Source organism: Maniola hyperantus, chromosome 9, assembly GCF_902806685.2.
Source record: "Maniola hyperantus chromosome 9, iAphHyp1.2, whole genome shotgun sequence".
Taxonomy (NCBI): domain Eukaryota; kingdom Metazoa; phylum Arthropoda; class Insecta; order Lepidoptera; family Nymphalidae; genus Maniola; species Maniola hyperantus.
This window is the reverse complement of record NC_048544.1, coordinates 1,393,876-1,417,739: the sequence shown is the minus strand read 5'-3', so window position 1 is coordinate 1,417,739 and position 23,864 is coordinate 1,393,876. Positions and strand designations below refer to the sequence as shown.

General features: G+C 39.0%; 1 protein-coding gene across 4 annotated transcripts in view; it reads right to left on the bottom strand.

The window, feature by feature from the left end:
* Positions 1-23,548, bottom strand: part of Glys (glycogen [starch] synthase) — a 38,383-nt gene extending 14,835 nt beyond the window's left edge. For 2 of the 4 annotated variants that reach the window (XR_011237115.1, XM_034971781.2), the window contains exons 1-9: positions 23,333-23,547; positions 11,119-11,262; positions 8,955-9,032; positions 8,470-8,576; positions 7,309-7,500; positions 6,245-6,339; positions 4,656-4,758; positions 3,473-3,581; positions 2,806-2,959 (exon numbers count right to left, since the gene is read on the bottom strand). Coding sequence is in view for 3 of the 4 variants with exons in the window: in XM_034971781.2 (XP_034827672.1) it covers positions 2,806-2,959; positions 3,473-3,581; positions 4,656-4,758; positions 6,245-6,339; positions 7,309-7,500; positions 8,470-8,576; positions 8,955-9,032; positions 11,119-11,257 (977 nt within the window). In the remaining variant the exon portion in view is untranslated. Of the gene's footprint in view, positions 1-2,805; positions 2,960-3,472; positions 3,582-4,655; positions 4,759-6,244; positions 6,340-7,308; positions 7,501-8,469; positions 8,577-8,954; positions 9,033-10,958; positions 11,016-11,118; positions 11,263-23,332 lie in introns of those variants that run through there. The other 2 variants (XM_069500834.1, XM_069500835.1) reach the window with 2 other exon arrangements.
* Positions 23,549-23,864: the final 316 nt, after the last annotated feature.

Genomic DNA, 23,864 nt, shown 5'->3' with positions numbered 1-23,864 from the left:
AGTGGCGTGCATAGGGTTAAAAGCCAGGGTAAGCATTAGTTAGGTAAGCAAGCCAAAGGATGACCATTGAGCAATTTCAACTGAGTTAACTATCTCTTGGGTAAGCAGCGCTTTTATGCCTCTATGAGTTGCACGCCACTGCCTGTTTCCCAACCGCCAGATAAACTTTATCTTACAGATAAAGGACAATGCTAAAAAAAACCGAGGCCCGGTGAAAACGTTATGTTACTTGTATTAAACTTTTTTTTTTCCCCTCTTGGAGGAGGAAAACCCTCATGGATTGCACTGTGCATGCCCGACTTGTACCTATATCAAATATTTGAAAAGAGCAACCGCCGAGTTTCTTGCTGGTTCTTCTCGGCAGGAAAGGCATTCCGAACCAGTGGTAGATGCATCCGACTATTCGTAAGCACTTGTAAAAGTTTATACAAATAAAAAAGATTTTCATTTCATTTTCATTTCATTTCACTCCACTGCAGATGTTGCGCAGTGGCCTACGGACTAAAAAACCTCCTCCACTCTTCGGGGCTGTCTCCACGAGCGAGAGTATCGCGACGAGTCCGCGCTTCTATCGTCGGGTAATCTCCACGAACGAGCGATTATTCCGCCACCATATCGTCACGACTCGTGACGGAATCACAGCGTGTCCGCGACGACTCGTAACGGAATCGCCGCATTTTCGATGCGTTGTGCTTTTGTTGAAAGAGTTCAGTTAGGTGCCAGACAAGAGCGAAATAAGTAGTGTCTCAGTTAATAAAATAATTCTTAATTATGGATGTAGTGGCGTTTGAGAGCGCGCCCGCCGCGCGCTCGCTGCGAGAGCGCCACGTTCTGCGGCGAGCGCGCCACCAGTAGCGACGATACCGCGGCGATAGGACGACGTTACGCGCGCACATTGCCACTCGTCGCATCGCCGCGATATCATCGCCGTGTGGAGACACGTTCTTAGAAAGTATATAGAAATACGTGGCACGACGATAATATCGTCGCGATACTCTCGCTCGTGGAGACAGCCCCTTCGATAACTCCGCTCGCGGCTTCCGGGATTTGTACGAAGCATTACTTAAGGAAGGCAGCTGTTTTTTCAGGGCGTGGGTCTTTGCCTCTCCCATTCATCGTCTTCTAGCTTTTTAGGGTTCCGTACCTCAAAAGGAAAAACGGAACCCTTATAGGATCACTTTGTTGTCTGTCTGTCTGTCTGTCAAGATACCTACAGGGTACTTCCCGTTGACCTAGAATCATGAAATTTGGCAGGAAGGTAGATCTTATAGCTGACATTTGGGGAAAAATCTGAAAACCGCGAATTTAGGGTTAGATCACACAAAAAAAATTAAATTCTGGTCATGAACTAATAATTAGTATTTTCAACTTTCGAAGTGAGTGACTATATCAAGTGGGGTATCATATGAAAGGTCTTCACCTGTACATTCTAAAACAGATTTTTAATTATTTTTATGCATCATAGTTTTTGAATTATCGTGCAAAATGTCGAAAAAATACGACTGTAGTACGGAACCCTCATTGCCACATGGCCGGTTTTTTATTATATTATATTTGAGTAGCTTCGCGTACTTCGCTTCGGCTTCGGCCGTGGCTAGTTACCACCCTACCGGCAAAGCCGTGCCGCCAAGCGATTTAGCGTTCCGGTACGATGCCGTGTAGAAACCAAAAGTGTAGAAACCCGTACCGGGTTTAATAAAAACTGCCATATCCCTTCCAGGTTAGCCCGCTATCATCTTAGACTGCATCATCACTTACCATCAGGTGAGATTGCAGTCAAGGGCTAACTTGTATCTGAATAAAAAAAAAATAAAAAAAAATATATCAGGTTTTGCGGATTTAAGTTATCTTCCTTTACCATTTACTAAGTTTCTCTCCTGTTGAAACACACGGCACTCAAATATAGCATGCTGCCGAGCATCGTATTAAACGTTGCGTAAGTAAACATATTTATCAACATTTTGCATCTTCTCCACTTTAAGTATATTTTTCATAGTTAATTTTCTTGTATTTCTTTTTTCTGTGTTTTTATAAATTGTATCTTATCAGTTAGTTAGTGCATATATTTATTTAAGAATTGTTGTGTACACATATTTAGGGTTACCGCTTAGATTTTAATCTATTGTTTTTTATTTTTATTTGGACCATTTATAGCTGAAACCTGTTTTGTGTGCCTTTATAATAAAAAATAAAAATAAAAGTAAGTAAATACTGCATAGGGGGCATCATCGAAATCGATAGCTAAATGGCACCGATTCCGTTGTCTTTCTCTAAACTAATTTTAGAGTATCTGCATCCTTTTCTTTTTAACAATGCTAAAAAGGGACAGAACATGAACTTTACATTTAAAGACTCTAAATTTTAGTGCACGCTACAAATTTAAACAATAGGCTCGCGACTGTGGGTTTTTACCATCTAAAAATAAAATTTAAAACTGTCAATCTGTGTCTGTCCTTTTCATATTACATTAGTAAGAAGAGGATGCGAATACTCTAAAATTAGGTTGTGCTCAGAATCAGTACCAATATGTCACTAGGCCTAGTCCATACTTATATTATAAATGCGCAAGTGTGTCTGTCTGTCTGTCCGTCTGTCTGTCTATCTCTCTGTCTGCTAGACTTTCACAGACCATCCGATCAACCGATTTTGACGAAATTTGGTACAGCGATAGCTTGCATCCCGGGGAAGGACATAGATTATTTTTTATTCCGAAAAATTAAAGAGTTCCCACGGGATTTTTAAAAACTTAATTCGACGCGGACGAAGTCGTTGGCATTAGCTAGTATATACAGTTGTGGTTGTTACCCATAGAAGTGTCCTCTGGAGAACTCGTTGATCTTCTCCTTGGCCAGCGCGTGCAGGTTCTGGAACTCGTGCAGCGCTGAGAACTTCTTGACGTTCAGACCATTCGGGGTGATGAAGTCTGGCTTTCTTTTCAGGAGATGTTCCGCTTCGTAACCTGGTTGATCCATACTTAGTATTATAAATGCGAAAGTGCGTCTGTCTGTCTGCTAGCTTCTCACGACCCAACAGTTTAACCGATTTTGATGAAATTTGGTACAGAGTCAGCTTACATATCGGGGAATATAGGCTGCTTTTTATCCCGGAAATTCAAAGAGTTCCCCCAGGATTTCAAAAAAATTATCCTCTAGTTAAAAATATATTATTTATTTCTGTAAATTTTGCTAAATAAAACTACGTAAATCAAAGCATATAAGGACACTAGCTTATGCTCGCGGCTTCGTCCGTGTGGACAACGCAAATTTCAAACCCTATTTCATTCCCTTAGGGATTGAATTTTCAAAAATCCTTTCTTGGTGGATGCCTACGTCATAATAGCTATCTGCATACAAAATTTCATCTGATCTATCCAGTAGTTTGAGCTGTGCGTTAATAGATCAGTCAGTCAGTCAGTCAGTCTGCTTTTCCTTTTATATATTTAGATAATAATAATAATAATATGAGATCTTACCCGTGATATCCGAAACAGTGGTAAAAACGTGCGTCATATGCGCAGCCGCGCGCTCCATGCAGTAGCGGTGGTATATCTGTCTCTTTCCCGCCTCCTCGTCCACTGAGAACTGGAAAGAGATAGATATACTGTTGACAAAATAAAATAATAAAAAAACGAATATTTACTTCATGCAAATTTTACAAAGATTTTCGCCTGCTAATTTTAAATAGCAAAGTATGATTTAATTATTATTTTAATTAAATAAAATTATTATGAATATTAGCAATTTATGGCACTTATGTGCATGTGCAATATGTGTTCATGTTTTAGAAAATAATACAGGCGCAATATTATAGTAAAAGTCCCGCAAATTGCTAATGCGCGTGGCCGCCATTTTAGTGACGTCAGCACTAGACGGAAGTTTCGAGCTTATGGTATATTTTTATTTCGGTTGATGTCAAAATGACGTCATTTCGTAATGAGACATGGTTCCAGCGCAATAGCAATTTGCGGGACTTATACTACCTATGTATACTTATAGTACGATTCAAACTTAAATGCGTCTGCGTGAAGTTAGCTTGGCGATCTTGCGCAAGTACACTCGAGAAACATACATACAAACTCAACAGAGTTTTAGGATGTCAAGCGTAAAATTGTATATTATTATTTAGCTGAATAAATTAAAAAAAAAAAAAAAACTAAATCACTTAACGGGCGGCGGTAGGTTCCACCTCAGCTTAAACAAAGTAACTTCTCAACTCGACTGTACAAACAAACAAGACACGTATTGCGAGAGAGAGATCAAGGAACTGGCGGGAATGTAGGAGCGAGACGTGCGCTGTTTCCCTCCCCGCTACCTCCCCGACCTCGGACACCCAAAATGTGTGTTCTGCGCAACGTCGTGCGCAAACTTTAGGGGCGTATTTACGTTCGAATCGTACTGTACTTAATGAATAAAATAACTAGAGATTGTGTGTAATGTATATATTATTTATGGAAGCACTATATCCAAAATCGATTAATGGACGGAATGATAAGCAACATACTAAACCTTAGTGGTTTTTTTGTTGTGTTAAAAGTATTTGTAAAATGTTCAATATTTGATAGTTAATAAAAAAAAAAAAAAAAAAAAAAAAAAAAAAAAAAAAAAAAAAAAAAAAAAAAAAAAAAAAAAAAAAAGAGAGCCGGCCCCATTGTTTACCTTATCCAAGTTATTGTAGAAGTCAAGGCTGCCAGCGCACAAGTATCGGCCCAGTAGCGTGGCGTGCGTCGTAAACACCGTCGCCACGTCCACGTGACGTACCCTACAAACAAACAACAACAAAGGCATCGAATCTGATGTTTTCCTCTAAACTAAATCTCTATCTATCTATAAATAATATCTGTCCCGACTGTACTCACGTGTTTAGTCGACGTTAGCCCGACTAGTTTCGAACCCATCCGGGGTCCTTTTTCAAGGGAGTCAGTCACAACCGCGGCGCGTGCGCGAACTGACTCCCTTGAAAAAGGACCCCGGATGGGTTCGAAACTAGTCGGGCTATCGTCGACTAAACACGTGAGTACAGCCGGGACAGATATCTAAATATATAAAAGGAAAAGGTGACTGACTGACTGACTGACTGATCTATCAACGCACAGCTCAAACTACTGGACGGATCGGGCTGAAATTTGGCATGCAGATAGCTATTATGACGTAGGCGTCCGCTAAGAAAGGATTTTGGAAAATTCAACCCCTAAGGGGGTGAAATAGGGGTTTGAAATTTGTGTAGTCCACGCGCACGAAGTCGCGAGCATAAGCTAGTCTAAATATATAAAAGGAAAAGGTGACTGAATGACTGACTGACTGGCTGACTGATCTATCAACGCACAGCTGAAACTACTGAACGGATCGGGCTGAAATTTGGCATGCAGATAGTTATTATGATATAGGCATCCGCTAAAAAAGGATTTTTAAAAATTCAACCCCTAAGAGGGTGAAACAGGGATTTGAAATTTGAGTAGTCCACGCGGACGAAGTCGCGAGCATAAGCTAGTTATTTATAATGGGAATCACTCACGGTAGCTTAAACTCTATCTATCTATTTATATACTGTTCAATCCCTCTATTCCTCTTTATCTTAAAGAACGTTTTGAGTACCGATGTGATACACACTCTTTTTCTCTTCGTTCTCAAAATAATCTACGCCTGAAAATTCCAACACACTCCTCTTCTTATTATGCTAAATCATTTACTGTTACCGCTATACTGCTATGGAATTCTCTCCCCTTGGATATCAAACAGTCTCAATCACTATCTATTTTTAAAACAAAATTGAAGCTATTTTATTTATCCTCCATTTGATGTGTTTATTTATTTTTACTTTTATTCCACTTATCTGTCGTCTATTCCTCTCTTATTTACTGTTGTATTTTCATTTATATATATATATATACATACGTATATTATGTGTATTTACTTTATTTAATTAGTACACCCCTTCCGCTTTCTTTAATTTTTATAATATCCTCTACCCTAAGGTTGCCTGGAAGAGATCGCTATTTTAGCGATAAGGCCGCCTATTGTACATGCTGTATTTGTTATATGTCTATTGTTTTTGTTTTGGTGTACAATAAAGCATATTTTACTTTACTTTACTTTACTTACTATTTGTAGAGCGTTGTCCCTCTCATTGAGAACGACATAACGAGTGACAGAGACAACGCTGAACAAAGCCGCAATGTCATTCTAAAGGCTGATGTACATTACTTTCTGTAATGTACTGTTTGCGCTTCACCTATCGTTCTTTTTACCTCAAAATGATGAGACCAACGCCCGCCTGCCACTCGTGGAAATGCGCCACGACGCGCGGCGGAGTATCACTGTAACTCTCTGCAGCTTTGCGAAACTGAAACAAATTGGGTATTTGACTACACAAAAAATAAATTACTTCTCAGTGATTATTAAATAGAGGGGTGTTATGAGTCTGGCAATCTGGCTTTCAAACGACTGGATCTGATTTCATGGTTCTTTTTGAATTTTGTATTCCAAAGTAAAGCTCTACTGGGATATTTCTTAGCAATTTTAAAGTCTTGTATAAACACAGAATTCTAAGGTAATAGAAATTAAATCTGGGAACTTGTAGAAACTTATAGAAAATTGTACAAAAACAATTGGGTATTTGGCTACATCAAAAATAAATTATTTCTCAATAATTATTAAATAGAGGGTCTTCCAAAATACGTAAATTCCACGTCCTTTGTTGGTTTTAAGTGTAATAACCATTTTAAATTATCGCTTGAACTAAAAAAAGCACGTCAAATGATTGTGACGTCACACACCTGTGGCCCTACCGCGGTTGTTTGACATCTACAATGTCACGATCGCAATCATCTCTGATTGGTTAATGCTCGCTCACTATTGGCCACAATGCATTGTTGCAACAAGAATCGCACAAATTCAGCCAATCAGAACAATTGAGATTGTAATAATGATTGATGCAGGTTTTAGACAATCGCCCTATATTCCATAGAATCTCGCATACTAAGCGCGTGTTTGGAACGTTTGATAAAAAGTTACTGATTTGACTAGTTGTCAAATACCGTATTATACTTATCATGAACTAGCTTATTCCCGCGACTTCGTTCGCATGGACCACACAAGTTTCAAACCCCTATTTCACCCCATTAGGGGTTGAATTTTCAAGAATTCTTTCCTAGCGGATGCCTGCATCATAATAGCTATCTGCATGCCAAATTTCAGACCAATCCGTCTAGTAGTTGGAGCTGTGCGTTGATAGATCAGTCAGTCATCATTTCCATTTATATATCTAGAGATAGAAGATAGACTAGACTTCCGCGTGGCCTACACAACTGACCTCGGTAATGAACTGTGCCACCATGAAGCCCAGTATAACGGAGTCGTTAGCCTCGACGTCCAGGTGTGGGATGCCGATGGACGTGGTGTCCCACAGCTCCTGCTTGTAGCTGTCCATCTGCCACGCCGCTGAGCCGATGTCGAACAGAATGATCTGCGGGTTGCCGTCCACTAGCCAGGTTCCAGTATGAAGCTGGAGAAAAAATATTACATGCATGATCATGATAGCCTAGTAGTAGTGCCTAGGCTTTCTATCTCTATCAGAGCCTCAATAGCTCAACAGGTATAGGAGTGGACTGAAAACCGAAAGGTCGACGGTTCAAACCCCGCCCGTTGCACTATTGTCGTACCTGCTCCTAGCACAAGCCTGACGCTTAATTGGAGAGGAAAAGGGAATATTAGTCATTTAATATGGCTAATATTCTTTCAAAAAAAAAAAACTATTTGGAGAGTATTATAGGTCCATGTTTTCGGAGTTCCGTGCGTTTTAAGCAGTTAAATATTACTCGCTTTAACGGCATGGCCGTATCCGTATACCAACTCCGAATGCATATTACACTAGTCCTTGAATAAAAAATATTTTTATTTTTTATTTTATTTTATTTTAGCATTTTTTTTGTGAACATAATATCAAAAATTAATTAGACTTGAAGACTACTTGAAGAAGACTTGTTCCTGATGCAATGCTTCGTGCAATACCAGGAAGCCTTGGGTGGAGATATCGGAGAGTGGAGGAGGTTTTTAGTCCGTAGATCACTGCACAACACGTGCAGTGAAGTAGGGATGCCAGACAGTATACCTACATTAGAATTTTCCTCCACCAAAAAAAAATTACTTATATTATAAATGCGAAAATGTGTGTGTCTGTCTATCTGTCTGTCTACTAGTTTTTCAGGGCCCAACAGTTTAACCGATTTTGATGAAATTTGGTATAGAGTTAGCTTACACCCCAGGGAAGACATAGGCTACTTTTTATCATGGAAATCAAAGAGATCCCGCGGGATTCTTAAAGGCTCACCCGCTTAACCGATTTTGATGAAATTTGGTACAGAGTTAGCTTACATCCCGGGCACTGACGTCGGACATAGGCTACTTTTTATTTCGGAAAAACTTAAATCCACGCAGACGAAGTCGCGGCATCATCTGGTATGTTATAATTTACCTTGTAACCCTGGCTCCTCATGGCGTTGACGGCTGTGGTGAGCGGGGAGTCGTGAGGGAAATCTGCCTCCTCCACCTCTGTACGAGCGCAGTGTTCCTTGTATGGACCTAGAAAGACAAACTTTAAAGAAAATGTAACCAATCATCAGTACTTTATATTATAAATGCGAAAGTGTGTTTGTTTGTTGGTTTGTCCTTCAATCACGTCGCAACGGAGCAACGGATCGAGGATCTAAAGACCTAGAGAGTGACATAGGACACTTTTATCTCGGGAAATTAAAGAGTTCCCACGGGATTTTTAACAGCTAACGAAGTCGCGGGCATCAGCTAATATACGATAATGAAAAGCACTGGTTAACAGTGTGCCCCTCTTGTCCTCACATATGATGCTGAAACAGGCTCATCTACAAAATCTTAGTCCCTCAAGAAGCTCTGGATGCATGGCACAGCCAAGGAAACCCCACCTTGAGAGATGATTCATCTTACCAAGTAAACAATAGTTTTCTCCCATTTCTTCCGTAGACACATAAGCCTTGGATCTGATTACAGTGTAGATACCACCAACTGCAATAGAAAACAAAGAAATCCAATTTATTCATTTCTTTTGGACTATAACTTCGGAAAGAAGAATTTGACGGGAGACACCCGTTTATATTACGATTACGCGTACTGTACCCTTGTCCACGAATATAAGTTTGCAGGTCTCCGTAAACTGCAATGGTTTGTGTCAGTCAATTTTTATTCAAAGTCAAAGATTTTTTATTTTTTATTATCTTAATATGTAAAAGGAAAAGCTAACTGACTGATCTATCAACGCACAGCTCAAACTCCTGGACGGATCAGGCTGAAAGGTATGCAGATAGCTATTATAACGTAGGCATCCGCTAAGAAGGGATTTTCGAAAATTTAACTCCTAAGAGGGTAAAATAGGGGTTGGAAATTTGTGTAGTCCACGCGGACAAAGTCGCCGGTATAAACTAGTTTTAACATATAGTAGCTTCGCTAGGGACATTAGCGCTAGACGTTACAGAGATTCCTGGATACGGAATTTAGTTTTCGTAAAAACTATCGAAGCTCGTAAAAGCTGAAGCACTGATCGCTTATTATTTTAGTACCTCTAGAGAACTGACTGACTAATGCAATCTCATTAATCATTATAAACTGGAATATTTCTATTTCTGTATTTTTGATTTTTTTTTAAAGAATATTAGCCATGTTAAATGACTAATATTCCCCTTTCCTCTCCAACTAAGCGTCAAGCTTGTGCTAGGTACGACAATAGTGCAACGGGCAGGGTTTGAATCACACGGGGTGCCAGCCAGGTCACCTCCCAGTGTGCCTGGGTGCTGCTGGTTCCTTTTGGATGCATCGGGCATTCGAGGGGAAGAGCAGTATTCGGGCCGGTGCACCCTGGTAACATGGCTAATAATCTGTCTTCGGGGATATTATTAGCCATGGCTAATGACCTGGCAGGGGAAGGTTTCTCCGCGTGTCCCTCTGACTAGCGGAGGGCACAGTGGACGAAGCGGAGGATGGGACGCGGGCGACGTGCGCGGAGTCTGCAGTAGTCGCCCGTTGGGTCCCCGGGACGGGAGGCGCACTCGGTGCGTCGGTGCGCTTCGGACGTTCGGTGTGGGGACCTCGTGAGAGGGATCCCCGGTGGAGGGTCCGCCTCGGCGGATGTCGCTGGCTGGGTCGCAGTGGTTTGCTTCGGCGTTCCCGTGATCCAGTCATCAGGCGACGCGCAGGAGCGCCGCTGGGTTTTAGTGGGTATTCCGGTCGCCTCTCGGCCGGCGAGTCCCACATACCTTCCCTCCAGTTGGTTGGCTGGCTAGTTAGCTGGCTGGCTTCCAGGAGGGGGGGGACGCGTAAACACATTTCCCAGCGTTAAAAAAAAAGGGTTTGAACCACACGAGTAAATTTGAACCGTCGACCTTTCGGTTTTCAGTCCACTCCTTTACCCGTTGAGCTAATGAATGTATTACTTAAGTTTCTTTACCATTTGTCCTCTTTAAGGCCACATGTTATTACACAAAGGGAAGTCATACTATTGTTAGATTTTGAACATGCGCACAGAAAACTGGATATACTGGTTCCATTCTTTAAGAAGTTGCAACTCTATTTGTTAATGCTTAAGCTTTTGATTTTGTATAAAACTTGAAAACATAAACAGAACAATATTAGGTACATAGATGACTTTTATTCTGCCTTTATTACAGCTACTTTCTAGACAAAAGAAGGTCGTAAGGGCGAACAAAGGAAATTCACCTTTATTTATAAATAAATAAATTAAATTAAATTTATGAGCCACCTCGAGGGTCTACCTGTACTTCTCTGGCCTCCTTCAGTTCATTCTAGTACAACACTAGGCAAGAAGGTATTAAGGTAGAAGGAAGAGGTCCCTTAATTAGCCTCCTCCCAAACCGTCTCGAAGATCCCGCAACTCTGCTCGCAAACAATAAGGTTAGAGGGTAGAAGGGGAAGGGGTACCTTTATTAGCTGCCTCCCAAGCTGTCTCGAATGTCCAGTTGTTCTCCTCGCAGGCCATCAGCCTGACATAAGATTATGTCATGATGTATGACAGAACATTATGCGTGGATTCTGATAGAACTCCAAAGAATAAAGTAAGAGGGTAGAAAGGGAGAGGTACCTTTATTAGCGGCCTCCCAAGCTGTCTCGAAGGTCCAGCGGTTCTCCTCGCAGGCCGTCAGCCCCTTGTCCATGTACGACAGAAGATCGTGAGTGGACTCCGCGCGGTAGAACCGCCTAGATGACCTGTCTCGAGACATTGTACCTGCAACAAGTGAAATAGAGCATCACACTATCACACTAATATATACTTGTATCATCATCATCATCATCATCATCAACCGACCGACGATAGACGTCCACTGCTGGACATAGGTCTCTTGTAGGGACTTCCACACGCCACGGTCTTGCGCCGCCTGAACCCAGCGGCTCCCTGCGACTTGTCTGATGTCGTCCGTCCAACTAATGGGGGGTCTTTCAACACTGCGTCTTCCGGTGCGAGGTCGCCATTCTAGCACCTTGGGACCCCAACGTATATCGACACCGTGGCTACTCACGAGGCCTTGCTTTGTCTGCGCGGTAGGTATAGGTTTGTCGCCACGCTGTCTGGGCCGGGGCTTGCATTGCGAGCTAGCTAATCTGTAAGGTGTATAATTCGCGACAGATCGACATGGCAACCGGGGTATGAGGCGGGAGGACGCCCCGCACACCCGCATGTCACCCGCATCGGGTTAGAGCGGCTATGCAGGTGTGCTGGGCGCCGTCTAACTAAATAGTTTTTGCTTTATCGTAAAAATACGACTGTAGCACGGAACCCACGGAGCGCGAGTCTGACTCGCACTTGGCCGGTTTTATTTTTAGAAATCGTTAAAATACAAAATAGGTAATTTATATCAACGTCAACTTTTGGTGATTATCCGAAATCTCGTGATTTTCGTCAATTTTAAAATAATGAGTATGCAAAGTTATGCAATGTTAATTTTTACGCGAGTCGGTAGTTTACATAATACACTCGTAGATTCAAATTATGCTCACGGTATTTTATTACCACGTTTTTATCAACTTGCTTTCTTGTCAGTCTGTTTGTCGTTTCGATACTTTTGCAATTATTGATTTTAAACTAACTTTCCGATATGCTAGAGACTTAAAATTTTCTTATCTGACTGTTAGCTTGTTTGATATTTTGCAAACGATTATAAACTAACTTCCTGATAAAGTAGAGACTTACTTAAAAACATAGCTCATAAAGAGAGGGAAAGAGTGAGAGATACGGAGGGAGGGTGGCTCATTTAGAGGTTAGAGAAGGAACAGGTCCATGAATAAGGACACCAGATGGGTTCAAACTACTCTGGCATACTCTGACAAAAATGTGAATTTATCTGTCTCATGTGAATCATGAAGATTTATGATGTAAGCTTTATCAAACGTAAACCTACACATTCCACATATCGGGAATGATTTAAATTCCTAATTTACACTATTGTAGGTGATATCAAATCATTGATTGATTAGGTATTATTACGACCCATATCATAAATGCGACAGCGTGTTTGTTTGTTGTTTTATTGGTTTGCCCGTCAATCACACCACAACGGAGCAGCGGATTGACCTGATTTTTTACATGGATATAGTTGAAGACCTGGATAATGACTTGGTCACTTTTCAACCTGGAAAATCAAAGAACTCTTACAGAATTTTTAACAATCTAAATCTACGCGGACGACGTCACGGACATAAGCTAGTAGTGGACATTTAATTGATAATTATCCTATTCGTATTACATAGATCTTGTAGTTATTACAGTCATTAGGTAAGTAGTACATTATTGTACAATAATTTAGCTGTAGGTCAATGACAAGTTGTAAACATTCTGTTGCTATTAAGATAACATACCTACTGAACAGTAGATAAGAAAATTATTATTCAATAATATGCAGATAGCTGTTTCTTAAAGTAATCTAAATCTAAATATATAAAAGACTGACTGACTGACTGATCTATGAACGCACAGCCAAAATTACTGGACGGATCGGGCTGAAATTTGGCATGCAGATAGCTTTTATTTTTTTGTTAATTTTCATTTGTTAACCTTGTATTATCTGTTCTTTGTTTATAAAATTAAGTTACTAATACTGTTCGTTTATATTTTTTTATGATAAGTAGGCATGATTTAATGCGCAGACACGCATTGAGGGACAAATCTCTGTGGTTTCTTTGCAATGTGCGCTACCTAATATTCAATTTATTTGTATGTGACAATAATAATAAAGAAAAAAATGAGAAAACCTTTTTACTCAGACAAAGTCACAGATATCATCTAGTAAACTATAAAAAGTAAGTATAATATATCAATGAAAGTCAAATGTAAAATATCCAAATCTTATCAGCTGTTCAATGTAATTTATATAATATTATAATATATATTCGCTCTATCTCACAATTTAATTTAATATTATAATAACATATCCATACTTCCACCATACTAATATTATAGATGTGAAATGTCTGCTAGATTTTCACGGCTCATCCTTTCAACTGATTTAATGAAATTGGCATCATGGGGCATTGGCTACTTTTTCTCGCGGAAAATCAAAGTTCCCACGGGATTTTTAAAACCTAAATTCATGCGGATAAAGTCGCGGGCATCATCTAGTATGATATTATAAATTAGAATTTCTGAACTTAAGGTGACGCTGGATGCACGTCCGAACTGCTCGGCCCACGTGGGTAACCTGTATGCTATTTCACCTAACATTGTGATAGAAAGAAATAGACTCAGTGATGAGCAGTGTAGCGAGTGCATGCGCTCACACTAGCGTCCGGATATATTGATGATGGCACACAGATAGTTGGACAGATGTCACCGATGAATTTTTGTAAATATATGATTTATGAAGGAACTACTTATTTCAATTATTATTGTATAAGATTTTATGGAAGAGCGGGGTCGCCTGCCACGAGTACTCGTAGCAATACTAAAACAGTTACTGGGATGGTCCCAATTACTACGCACTGTGTGAAATTGTTTTACCTACTGAAATAGATATTTTTAAATTTTTTTTGAATGATAATGATTACCTACTTATCTTTTGATGAATACTATAAAATCTCACTTACATACATACCTATTAGGTAACTACTACCTCAGCGTGTATAAACAACTCGTACTTATATTATATTATAGAAATCCATACTTCTATGAAGTGTCTGTCTGTAATTTCGAAATAACTACCGCAAGCTCATAATATTGTTATTTGAACTGTACCATAACAGCTGAATCAAATGTTTTTAAAAACTGTCTGTCTGTCTGTCTGTTTGAAGTTTGAACGGGCTAATCTTCGGAACGGCAGAACCTATTTTGACGGGACTTTTACAGATAAGTAGAGAATTAACAAAGGATACTTTTTTAACCGACTTTTAAAAAAGGAGTTGTGTTTTTCTACCTATGTACACAGAAATCTCCGAGATTTCTGAACCGATTTGCGTATTTTTTTTAATTGATAAAGAAACTTTGCAACATTGTCCTATATAAAATGTGGATTTCAACTCCTCAATCCTGATGCTGCAGGGGACATGACCACCAAAACTTATGGGATTTTGAAACTGTCGGTTATAAATTGATATTGAGAGGTAGGTACCTATATCTACCAAGTAAAGACTTTATCATTGAACTCGAAGACCCACTTCTCGACCCTGATGCTGTACCTAAGGAATTGCATTGCTAAATCGTGGTGATCCCACGGAATTTTAAATGAATCATCGCCCACGCCCGTTCGGTACCCTCATTCCGCACATTGTTTTTATTAGTCAGTCCACCAATCACAACAAAGCATTCTCCCCTGTCCCCCGCCAACATTTTACGATTTTGTTTTCATGTAAATCCTTGTATATGCGTACTCTAGGAGTTGAATTCTCTGTGCTGGCGGATTACCTATTAGGAACACATGATTACACATTCGTTTGTCTGTGAAAATAAATTTTGTTGCCTACACTTATCTATTAGTAGCGACTAAAAACTATATATACCATCTACTTGTGTATAAAAAAGTCTAAATAAATTCCACTTTGATCTCAAAAATGAAAATTTTATTTTTATAAGTAGGAAGTAGGTACAATTCAATTTCCCTCTAAAGCCCACTACACACATAAACACAATATGTATCATTTTCTGTTTCAACAGTCACATTAGATGTATCATTCGACGCAGAACTATTGAAGCTCTCCATTTCATTTCTGGAATTAATAAACATACAATCAACGTAAATATATTGTGAGTATTATCTATATAGAATGTATGCAAAAAACATAGCATAACAACTTACAAGTATGGTATGGGTAGACCTTTCAATATTTAGTACGGAATTGAATGTTGCAGCATCATGTTGGATTTCAGTGGTACGTATATTGGGCACATTCATTTTATTTTCCTTGTTTTCTTCTAAAAGGAATGTCTTGAGTCACTAAAATACAACATAATTCAGCATTGACAAATCTGACAACAAATAGTAAATCTCTATATTATTATATAAAATGAATCGTTGAATGTGTTGCTGATCGCAAAATCTCGAGAACAGCTGCACCGATTTCGCTAATTCTTTTTGATAATATTCCTTGAAGTACGGGGATGGTTCTTATGGAGAGAAAAATTTAAAAATGTCCTGAAAAAGAATCGACTGTAGGCGGTGCGAAGTTCGTCGGGGCAGCTAGTAACATAATAATTATATTATCCTAATCCTAATTCCTAATCTAAATATATAAAAGAAAAGGTGACTGACTGACTGACTGACTGACTGACTGACTGACTGACTGATCTATCAACGCACAGCTCAAACTACTGGACGGATCGTGCTGAAATTTGGCATGCAGATAGCTATTATGACGCAGGCATCCACTAAGAAGAGATTTTTGAAAATTCAACTCTGGAGGGGGTGAAATAGGGGTTCGAAATTTTGTGTAGCCCACGCGGACGAAGTCGTGGGCATTTGCTAGTATCTAAATAATATCAACTTACAAACACAGTGTCAAACTTTCAGAAGCTGGCTCTAAATGGTACGGTGTGATAGCATCATAATCTAATTCAATTCGATTTTTTGCTTTGTCGTTTCCTTGCCAAAGAAAATCCCGTGATCCACTAAAATAGAAGTATAATATATAAGTATTTATTAAAAATAAATAAATGTCATCATCAAATTCACCATCCTGGAGAACCTTGAAAACGACACTCGCGTCTATTTTTTATAAAAAGTGCTGGCCCGCCATCTTAGATTAAAAAATTAATGTCATTATCAAAACCAGCATCCTGGAAACCCTGAAAACGACACCCATTTCTATTTTTTGTGAAAAGTGCATGTCTGCTATTTTGGATTTGAAAATAAATGTCATTATCAAATTCAGCATCCCGGAAAAGTACATATTCAGTCAAATAAAATTCCCGTCGAGTCACATTGTTACTCACGTCGGGTGTGACGCACGGGAATAACCCCGAAAAGGTAATGGCATTATCATCACAAGATAATATTATGGTTTGGAAAGATTCTGATGAATTTTAATAGATCTCCTCTTTGCAAGGGATTTGCTTTTGCGAGAAGCTTTTGCGAGTCTAAACCGTTTCTTTTTCCTCTTCCGCCAATCCATTTTTGTTTCTGTTACACGAAAACTCAAGTATATAATTAAATTGTCTAAGCACACAATATGACCTACATACTTATATTTGTAACTAGATGATATACGCGACTTCGTCCGCGAGGATATAGTGGTTTTTTAATCCCGCGAGAACTCTTTCAAAAGCGATCACTATTTCAAATTTCAGCCAAATCCGTCTTGTACTTTTTGCGTGAAAGGGTAACAAACCTATACACACACACACGCAGATACAAAATTTCGCCTTTATAATGTAAAGTGTGATTTGACAACCCTGACTTTCGGAATTCGGATAAGTCCAAATTATATTTTATTACTAGTTGATGCCCGCAACTTCGTCCGCGTGGAATTAGGTTTTTAAAAATCCCGTGGGAACTCTTTGATTTTCCGGGATAAAAAGTAGCCTATGTGTTAATTTAGGGTATACCCTAAATTAACACTTTTATCTATCTCCATTCCAAATTTCATCCAAAACTGTTCAGCCGTTTTTGTGTGATTGAGTAACAAACATCCAAACATCCACACACACACATCACTACACCTATTATAAATGTGATAGTGTGTTTGTTTGTTGGTTCGTTGGTTTGTCCTTCAATCACGTCGCAACAGAGCAACGGATCGACGTGATTTTTGCATGGGTATGGTTGACCTGGAGAGTGACATAGGCCACTTTTTATCCCGGAAAATCAAAGAGTTCCCACAGGATTTTTAAAAATCTAAATCCACGCGTACGAAGTCGTGGGCATCACCTCATCATCATCATCATGATCAACCCATCGCCGGCTCACTACAGAGCAGGGGTCTCCTCTCAGAGTGAGAAGGGTTTTGGCCATAGTCTACCACGCTGGCCATGTGCGGATTGGTAGAATTCACACACCTTTGAGAACATTATGGAGAACTCGGCATGCAGGTTTCCTCACGATGTTTTCCTTTACCGTTAAAGCAAGTGATATTTAATTAATTAAAACGCGTATAACTCCGAAAAGTTAGAGGTGCGTGCCCGGGATCGAACCCCCCGACCTCCGTTTAGAAGGCGGACGTCCTAACCACTAGGCTATCATAGCTTCACCTAGTTTATAATATTAGTAGGATATATGTAAACTACTACCACCAGCTGTCGATACGATGCATTCTAAATAAATCGACCGACCGACCGACAGACCGACCGGCCAAGTACGAGTCAGACTCGCGCCCCGAGGTTTCCGTACTACAATAGTAAAATGTTTATCTCTAAATCTCCGTTTAGAGATAAGCATTTACAATGTAACTTAATTTATTACTACTATGTAACTAGAATTTCGGTACATATAAAAATGAATCGCTAAATGTGTTGCTGATCGCATATCTCGAGAACAGCTGAACCGATTTCGCTAATTCTTTTTTTATAATATTCCTTGAAGTACGAATATGGTTCTTACGGAGAGAAAATTTTTAAAAAATTCCTGAAAAAGAATCGACTGTTAGGCGGTACGAAGTTCGCCGGGGCAGCTAGTGAAAAATAAAAATAAATAAATAGGTAAATAGTATTTTTTGACATTTTGCATGATAAATCAAAAACTATTTATTATGCACTAGATGATGCCCGCAACTTCGTCCGCGTGGATTTAGGTTTTTTAAAAATCCCGTGGGAACTTTGATTTTCCGGGATCAAAAGTCAAAGTCAAATGATTTGTTCAAAATAGGTAATAAATTACTCTTTTCGATTGTCAGTTGTTGGATTTGTAAAATATAGTGGTGATAATTATTTCGCAAACGCTACGAGGGTTCCAAACGTGCCCAAGACTGAGAAGAGCCCACAGCTAACTCAGCCGGGTATTCTTTTTATTATCACCACTTTACAAAATCATAAATTAAACTTATTAGAACTATCACAAAGCCGAGCAACTCATTCCCAAGCTTGCTTATCATTTAAATAATCCTTTACAATGTAATAGGATTTTTTAATTAGTTTACGTTTTATGAAAACTTTGAACTTATGACAGTCACTTTGAACTTATGACAGTCACTTTTTTTGTTAATTTATTTATGTTTTTATATACGTACAATAAATTTTCAAAAATATATTGATTATGCACTGTCATAATTTTAACTTCTCTAAATTTAGTTCTCAGCGACTCTCGTGGTCCCATACTATATATGGCTCGAACAGCCCTTTTCTGCAGCACAAAAATAGAATTTATACCAGCAGCATTACCCCATAATAATTCCGTGGTGCCATCTGAATCAGGGTTTCTACTGAAAACCAGCGCTGTATGTTTTTGTACTTGTGCAAGACAATATGCATTTATGCTGAGTAGGGACCTTTTTTTTTGGGTTGTGCCACACATGACATACTTTATTCCGGCGCTTCTTCTACTTGAGGTTTTTTGACTTTATTACTCAAGTATAAGAGGCGCTGGGATAACCTAACCAGTTGGTAACTGGTAATGTGTGGTACAGCTTTAAAAAATAAACGTTTTTTCTTTTCTTTCTTTTTCTTTTCTAATAATATGCCATATGACATAATGCTGTGAAAGTAACTAAAATATACTAGTCTCGCCGTTTCTATGTCTGTCAACTGGCGAATCTTTTTTACCGCATATGCAGCAGAACTGTCTGTTCGATAAGTTATTTATATGAGAGCCCCATTGAAGTTTCGCATCTAACGTTATTTCCAGAAAAATAGCGGTATCCACTAAATCTTATTTATCATAAAAGTAGCCTATGTCCTTCCCCGGGATGCAAGCTATTTTTGTACCAAATTTCATCAAAATTGGTTAAATGGATGAGCTGTGAAAAGCTAGCAGACAGACAGACGGACAGATAGACAGATACACTTTCGCATTTATAATATTAGTATGGATAAAAATAAATAAAATCGGTTTTTGATGTACAAGTAAGGTCCTTTTATATGATATCACACTTGGTTTACTAATCTTACTTGAAAGTTGAAAATACTAACTATTCGTTAATGAACACATTTTTATTTATTTTTCGTGATGTAACCACAAATTCATTGTTTCAGATTTTTCCCCTTACGTGTGTTATAACTGTTATTACCTACCTGCCAAATTTTATCATTCTAGGTCAGTGGGAAGTACCCTACAGGTTCTTGACAGACACACTGACAGACTGACAGATAGACAGACAGACAGACAACAAACTGATCCTATAAGGGTTCCCTTTTCCTTTTGAGGTACGGAATCCTAATGATCTCTCTTTTTGCACTGCATTTAATCTGAATCCAAGAATTCCCGATCCGAAATAGCCGTAAGCAAGACTGTATCGTCACTTACCACCAGGTGAGATTGTAGTCAAGGGCTAACTTGTATCTGAATAAATAAATAAAAAAGTACTATTTGTACGAAGCGTTGCGTACTTTATTTGTAAGACGGACAGACAACAAACTGATCCTATAAGGGTTCCTTTTTCCTTTTGAGGTACGGAATCCTAATGATCTCTCTTTTTGCACTGCATTTAACCTGAATCCAAGAATTTCCGATCCGAAATAGTCGTAAGCAAGACTGTATCGTCACCTACCACCAGGTGAGATTGCAGTCAAGGGCTAACTTGTATCTGAATCAATATTATTATTATTATTTTATTACTTATACTAAAACTGTAACAGGTGAAATTCTGTACATTGAAGATATTTTGAAATTTTTTTTTCGAGGGCACTCTATAATCGATACTGAACCCAAACTGGAATTTTTTTCATTTTTGTCTGTCTGTCTGTCTGTCTGTCTGTCTGTCTGTATCACGGCCGCGCATCACGCTAAAACTACTGAATGGATTCCAATGAAACTTGGTACGATTTGACGTCATACTATGAGGATATAGGATATAGGATACTTTTTATCCCGAAATTCAGCATGGTTCCCTTAGGAGAGGGGTTGAAAGTTAAAATGTATACTGAGCTGTAATTCATTAACGCGTAGTCCGATTTCATTCATTCTTTTTTGTTAGAAACCATACATGTTAAAACTTCAAGTGCCAACTTCTCAACCATCATCATAATAATGACGGGTAGCTTTTGTACTTTTGGATTTCAATCAGCTGTTTTAGGAATAGTTGATGTTGAATTGATATTAAAGGTACGCTTAGAATAAACTATCTCTGGTTTAGGTACCAAGCAACGACTTCATAATTCAACTCGATATCCCAACTCTTCAACCCTGATGATGCAGGGTATTGCACTCCTAAGCCACTGTTGATTGTGAGATAATATTGTAGATGCCAAACATATATACCATTATTGAACTTTAAGTTCCAACTCTTCAATACTGATGCTGCAGGGTACTGCACTCCTATTCTATGGGTTTTAGGAACTGTTGTTGGTGAATTAATATTGTACCATTTACTATTGTACCAAACCACGACTACATGGTTGAACTCCGTTCACAAAAATCCACGCACTCCATCGAAATCCTATTCTATTCCAAACTTATTCGCCAGCGTGACAGGAGTGGAGAAGGCGGATAGGGACGTGTGAGGGGTGCAACGGATCAACGTGATTTTTCCATCATCATCAGCCTGTGGTCGTCCACTGTTGGAAATAGGCTTTCCCTAAAGAGCGCCACCACACCCGGTCCTCAGCCTTCCTCACCTAGCCACTTCCCGCCAGCCTCTGTATATCGTCGGTCCATCGTGCTGGAAGGCGTCCCACACTACGCTTACTTATACCTACGCGGTCTCCACTCAAGAACTTTCCGGCTCCAACGGCCATCACCTCTACGACAGGCATGACCTGCCTTCTTTTATCCCAGAAAATAAAAGAGTTCCCACGGGCTTTTGAAAACCTACATCCACGCGGACGAAGTCGCGGGCGTCAGCTAGTTGGTAAATAAATAAAAAAGTACTATTTGTACGAAGCGTTGCGTACTTTATTTGTAAGACGGACAGACAGACAGACAGACAGATAGACAGATAGACGGACAGACAGACAGACGGACAGACCGACAGACGAACAGACGGACAGACGGACGGGCAGACGGACCGATGGACGGACCGACAGACGCATGGACGGACGGACGGACTGACGGACGTACGGACGGACGGACGGACGGACGGACGGACGGACAGACGGACGGACGGACAGACGGACCGACAGACAGACAGACAGAGGGTTCCGTTTTTTCCTTCTGAGGTACGGAACCCTAAAAATACAAAGAAATACCACCAGGTAGGTACCTACCTACCTATATTATTATACATATACAGGTACCTTTTTAGGGTTCCGTACTTTATAAGGAAAAAAGGGACCCTTAGGATCACTTCGTTGTCTGTCTGTCTGTCCGTCTCTCCGTCTGTGTCGTATCTGTCACACAAATCTATAGGATACTTCCCGTTGACCCAGAATCATGAAATTTAGTAGGTACGTAGGTCTTAGAGCACAAGTAAAGGAATAAATCCGAAAACCATAGATTTGTGATTACAACTTACAAAAAAAAATTAAAGTGTGTTAATGAAAAAATAATTAGTATTTTCAATTTTCAATGTATAATAAGTATACCAAGTGGGGGTATTATATGAAAGGGCTTTACTGTATTGTGTGTATTCTAAAACACATTTTTATTTATTTTTATGCATAATAGTTTTTGATTTATGGAGCAAAATGTCAAAAAAATACCTGAGTACGGAACCCTTGGTGCGCGAGCAACTCGCACTTGGCCGGTTTTTTTAAAATTAGATAAAATAAATAACTAAACAAAGTTACTTACCTATTGTACTAGGACCACACGAGTAGATATCCCTACTAGGACCTCAACAACAAAGTCAGGTCAATAAACCAATGAATAAAATTGGTGTCCAAATTTCAAATTCCAGAGGTCAATGTACAAAATGCAATAAGTATTTGAAGGACTTATTGACTCTGCTCTGCTCAATCTTCTACACATTTGCATAGCCACTGAATAAAAATTAATTTTATAAAATCATTACGACTTTTGTTTTTGAAAACATATTAATAACAACAGTTGTCGTCATAGAAACCACAATATTACACGCGCAGCCGCGCGCCGCTGGGCTGGCCCTTCCCTCCGCCACCCGCGCGGTGTCTAATGTTTTGGGGTGAGAAGCATGATGATTTTAGCCGAAATCTAGCGCTTGAAAAGGGTTGAACAGTAGTTTGGGAAAAGTATTTTTGAGAAAAAACTACTGAATTTAGGTTTGCAAAGTAAAGTTATTTCAACTAATGAATAAATAAACTATGTCTAATGATAATTTTTTTTAGAATTTTCCTATTCCTAATCTTATTTATTTACGCCCAAAGTTGACATAAATTTAGTGTTAAAATAGGAATCTTTTGAGGCTCGTAACTTTTAAATCAATATTTTTTTCAATGTTTTAGATATCATTGAACCTAGATAATGACGAGATAAATCGATATAATTCTTAGTTTTGTGCGTACAATATCGAATATTGTTGTATTTTCCCTCCTACGTTTGTATGAAGAAAGCACCGAACTGAGCTGCCTTAACATATTTATTGATAATTTTTGAATTTCGAATCAAATTGGAATATTAAGTACTTAGCCAAGTAAGTTGGGTTCGATATTTATTAGCTCCTAGACCCTTTTGCGAAGTTAGGAATCTATGAACGTGTAGTGAAATACCTACGTACGACATAATAGTAAAACTATTTTTAAACCACGCCGGCAGCGACTGAATGAAAGACATCGTACGCGTGTAGAAACTAGAATTAAAAAGTTAGCTTACCGATTTAAAAAAAGAAAATGCCTAGCTTGAACCGGTCCAACTTGATTTTTATCACTGAAAAGTTCACTGTACACGTGGCACAACCAGTTCTAAACACGATTTTAGATTAATGGAACAGTTTACGGCAATTTTAATGCAAGTTACATGTCTACGCGGGTAGAAAATTCAAACGAAAATATTTTTTGTGGTTATAAAGTTTAGACGTCAAACACACGGTAAATTTGAAGGTCACCTTCAAATGACAGCTCAGTTACGTTCATAAATCGATCCATAGTACAATTATTATTTTCAAGGAATACAGTAAATATATTTTATACGAGTATGATTGACATAGTAGCGTGGCGTGGAGGATGCCTACCGTAGATAGTTTAATAGGTAGATTTAAGTACTGTGTAACCGCGTATGAGATAGCGATAGCACGACGATTATTATTACCATTGTTTAGTAGTCAATATTTGTATTAACCGATCAACAATATTTTGTATTAAACGTTTTTTATGTGAAAACAAGTAAATAAACTCATGAGAAATAC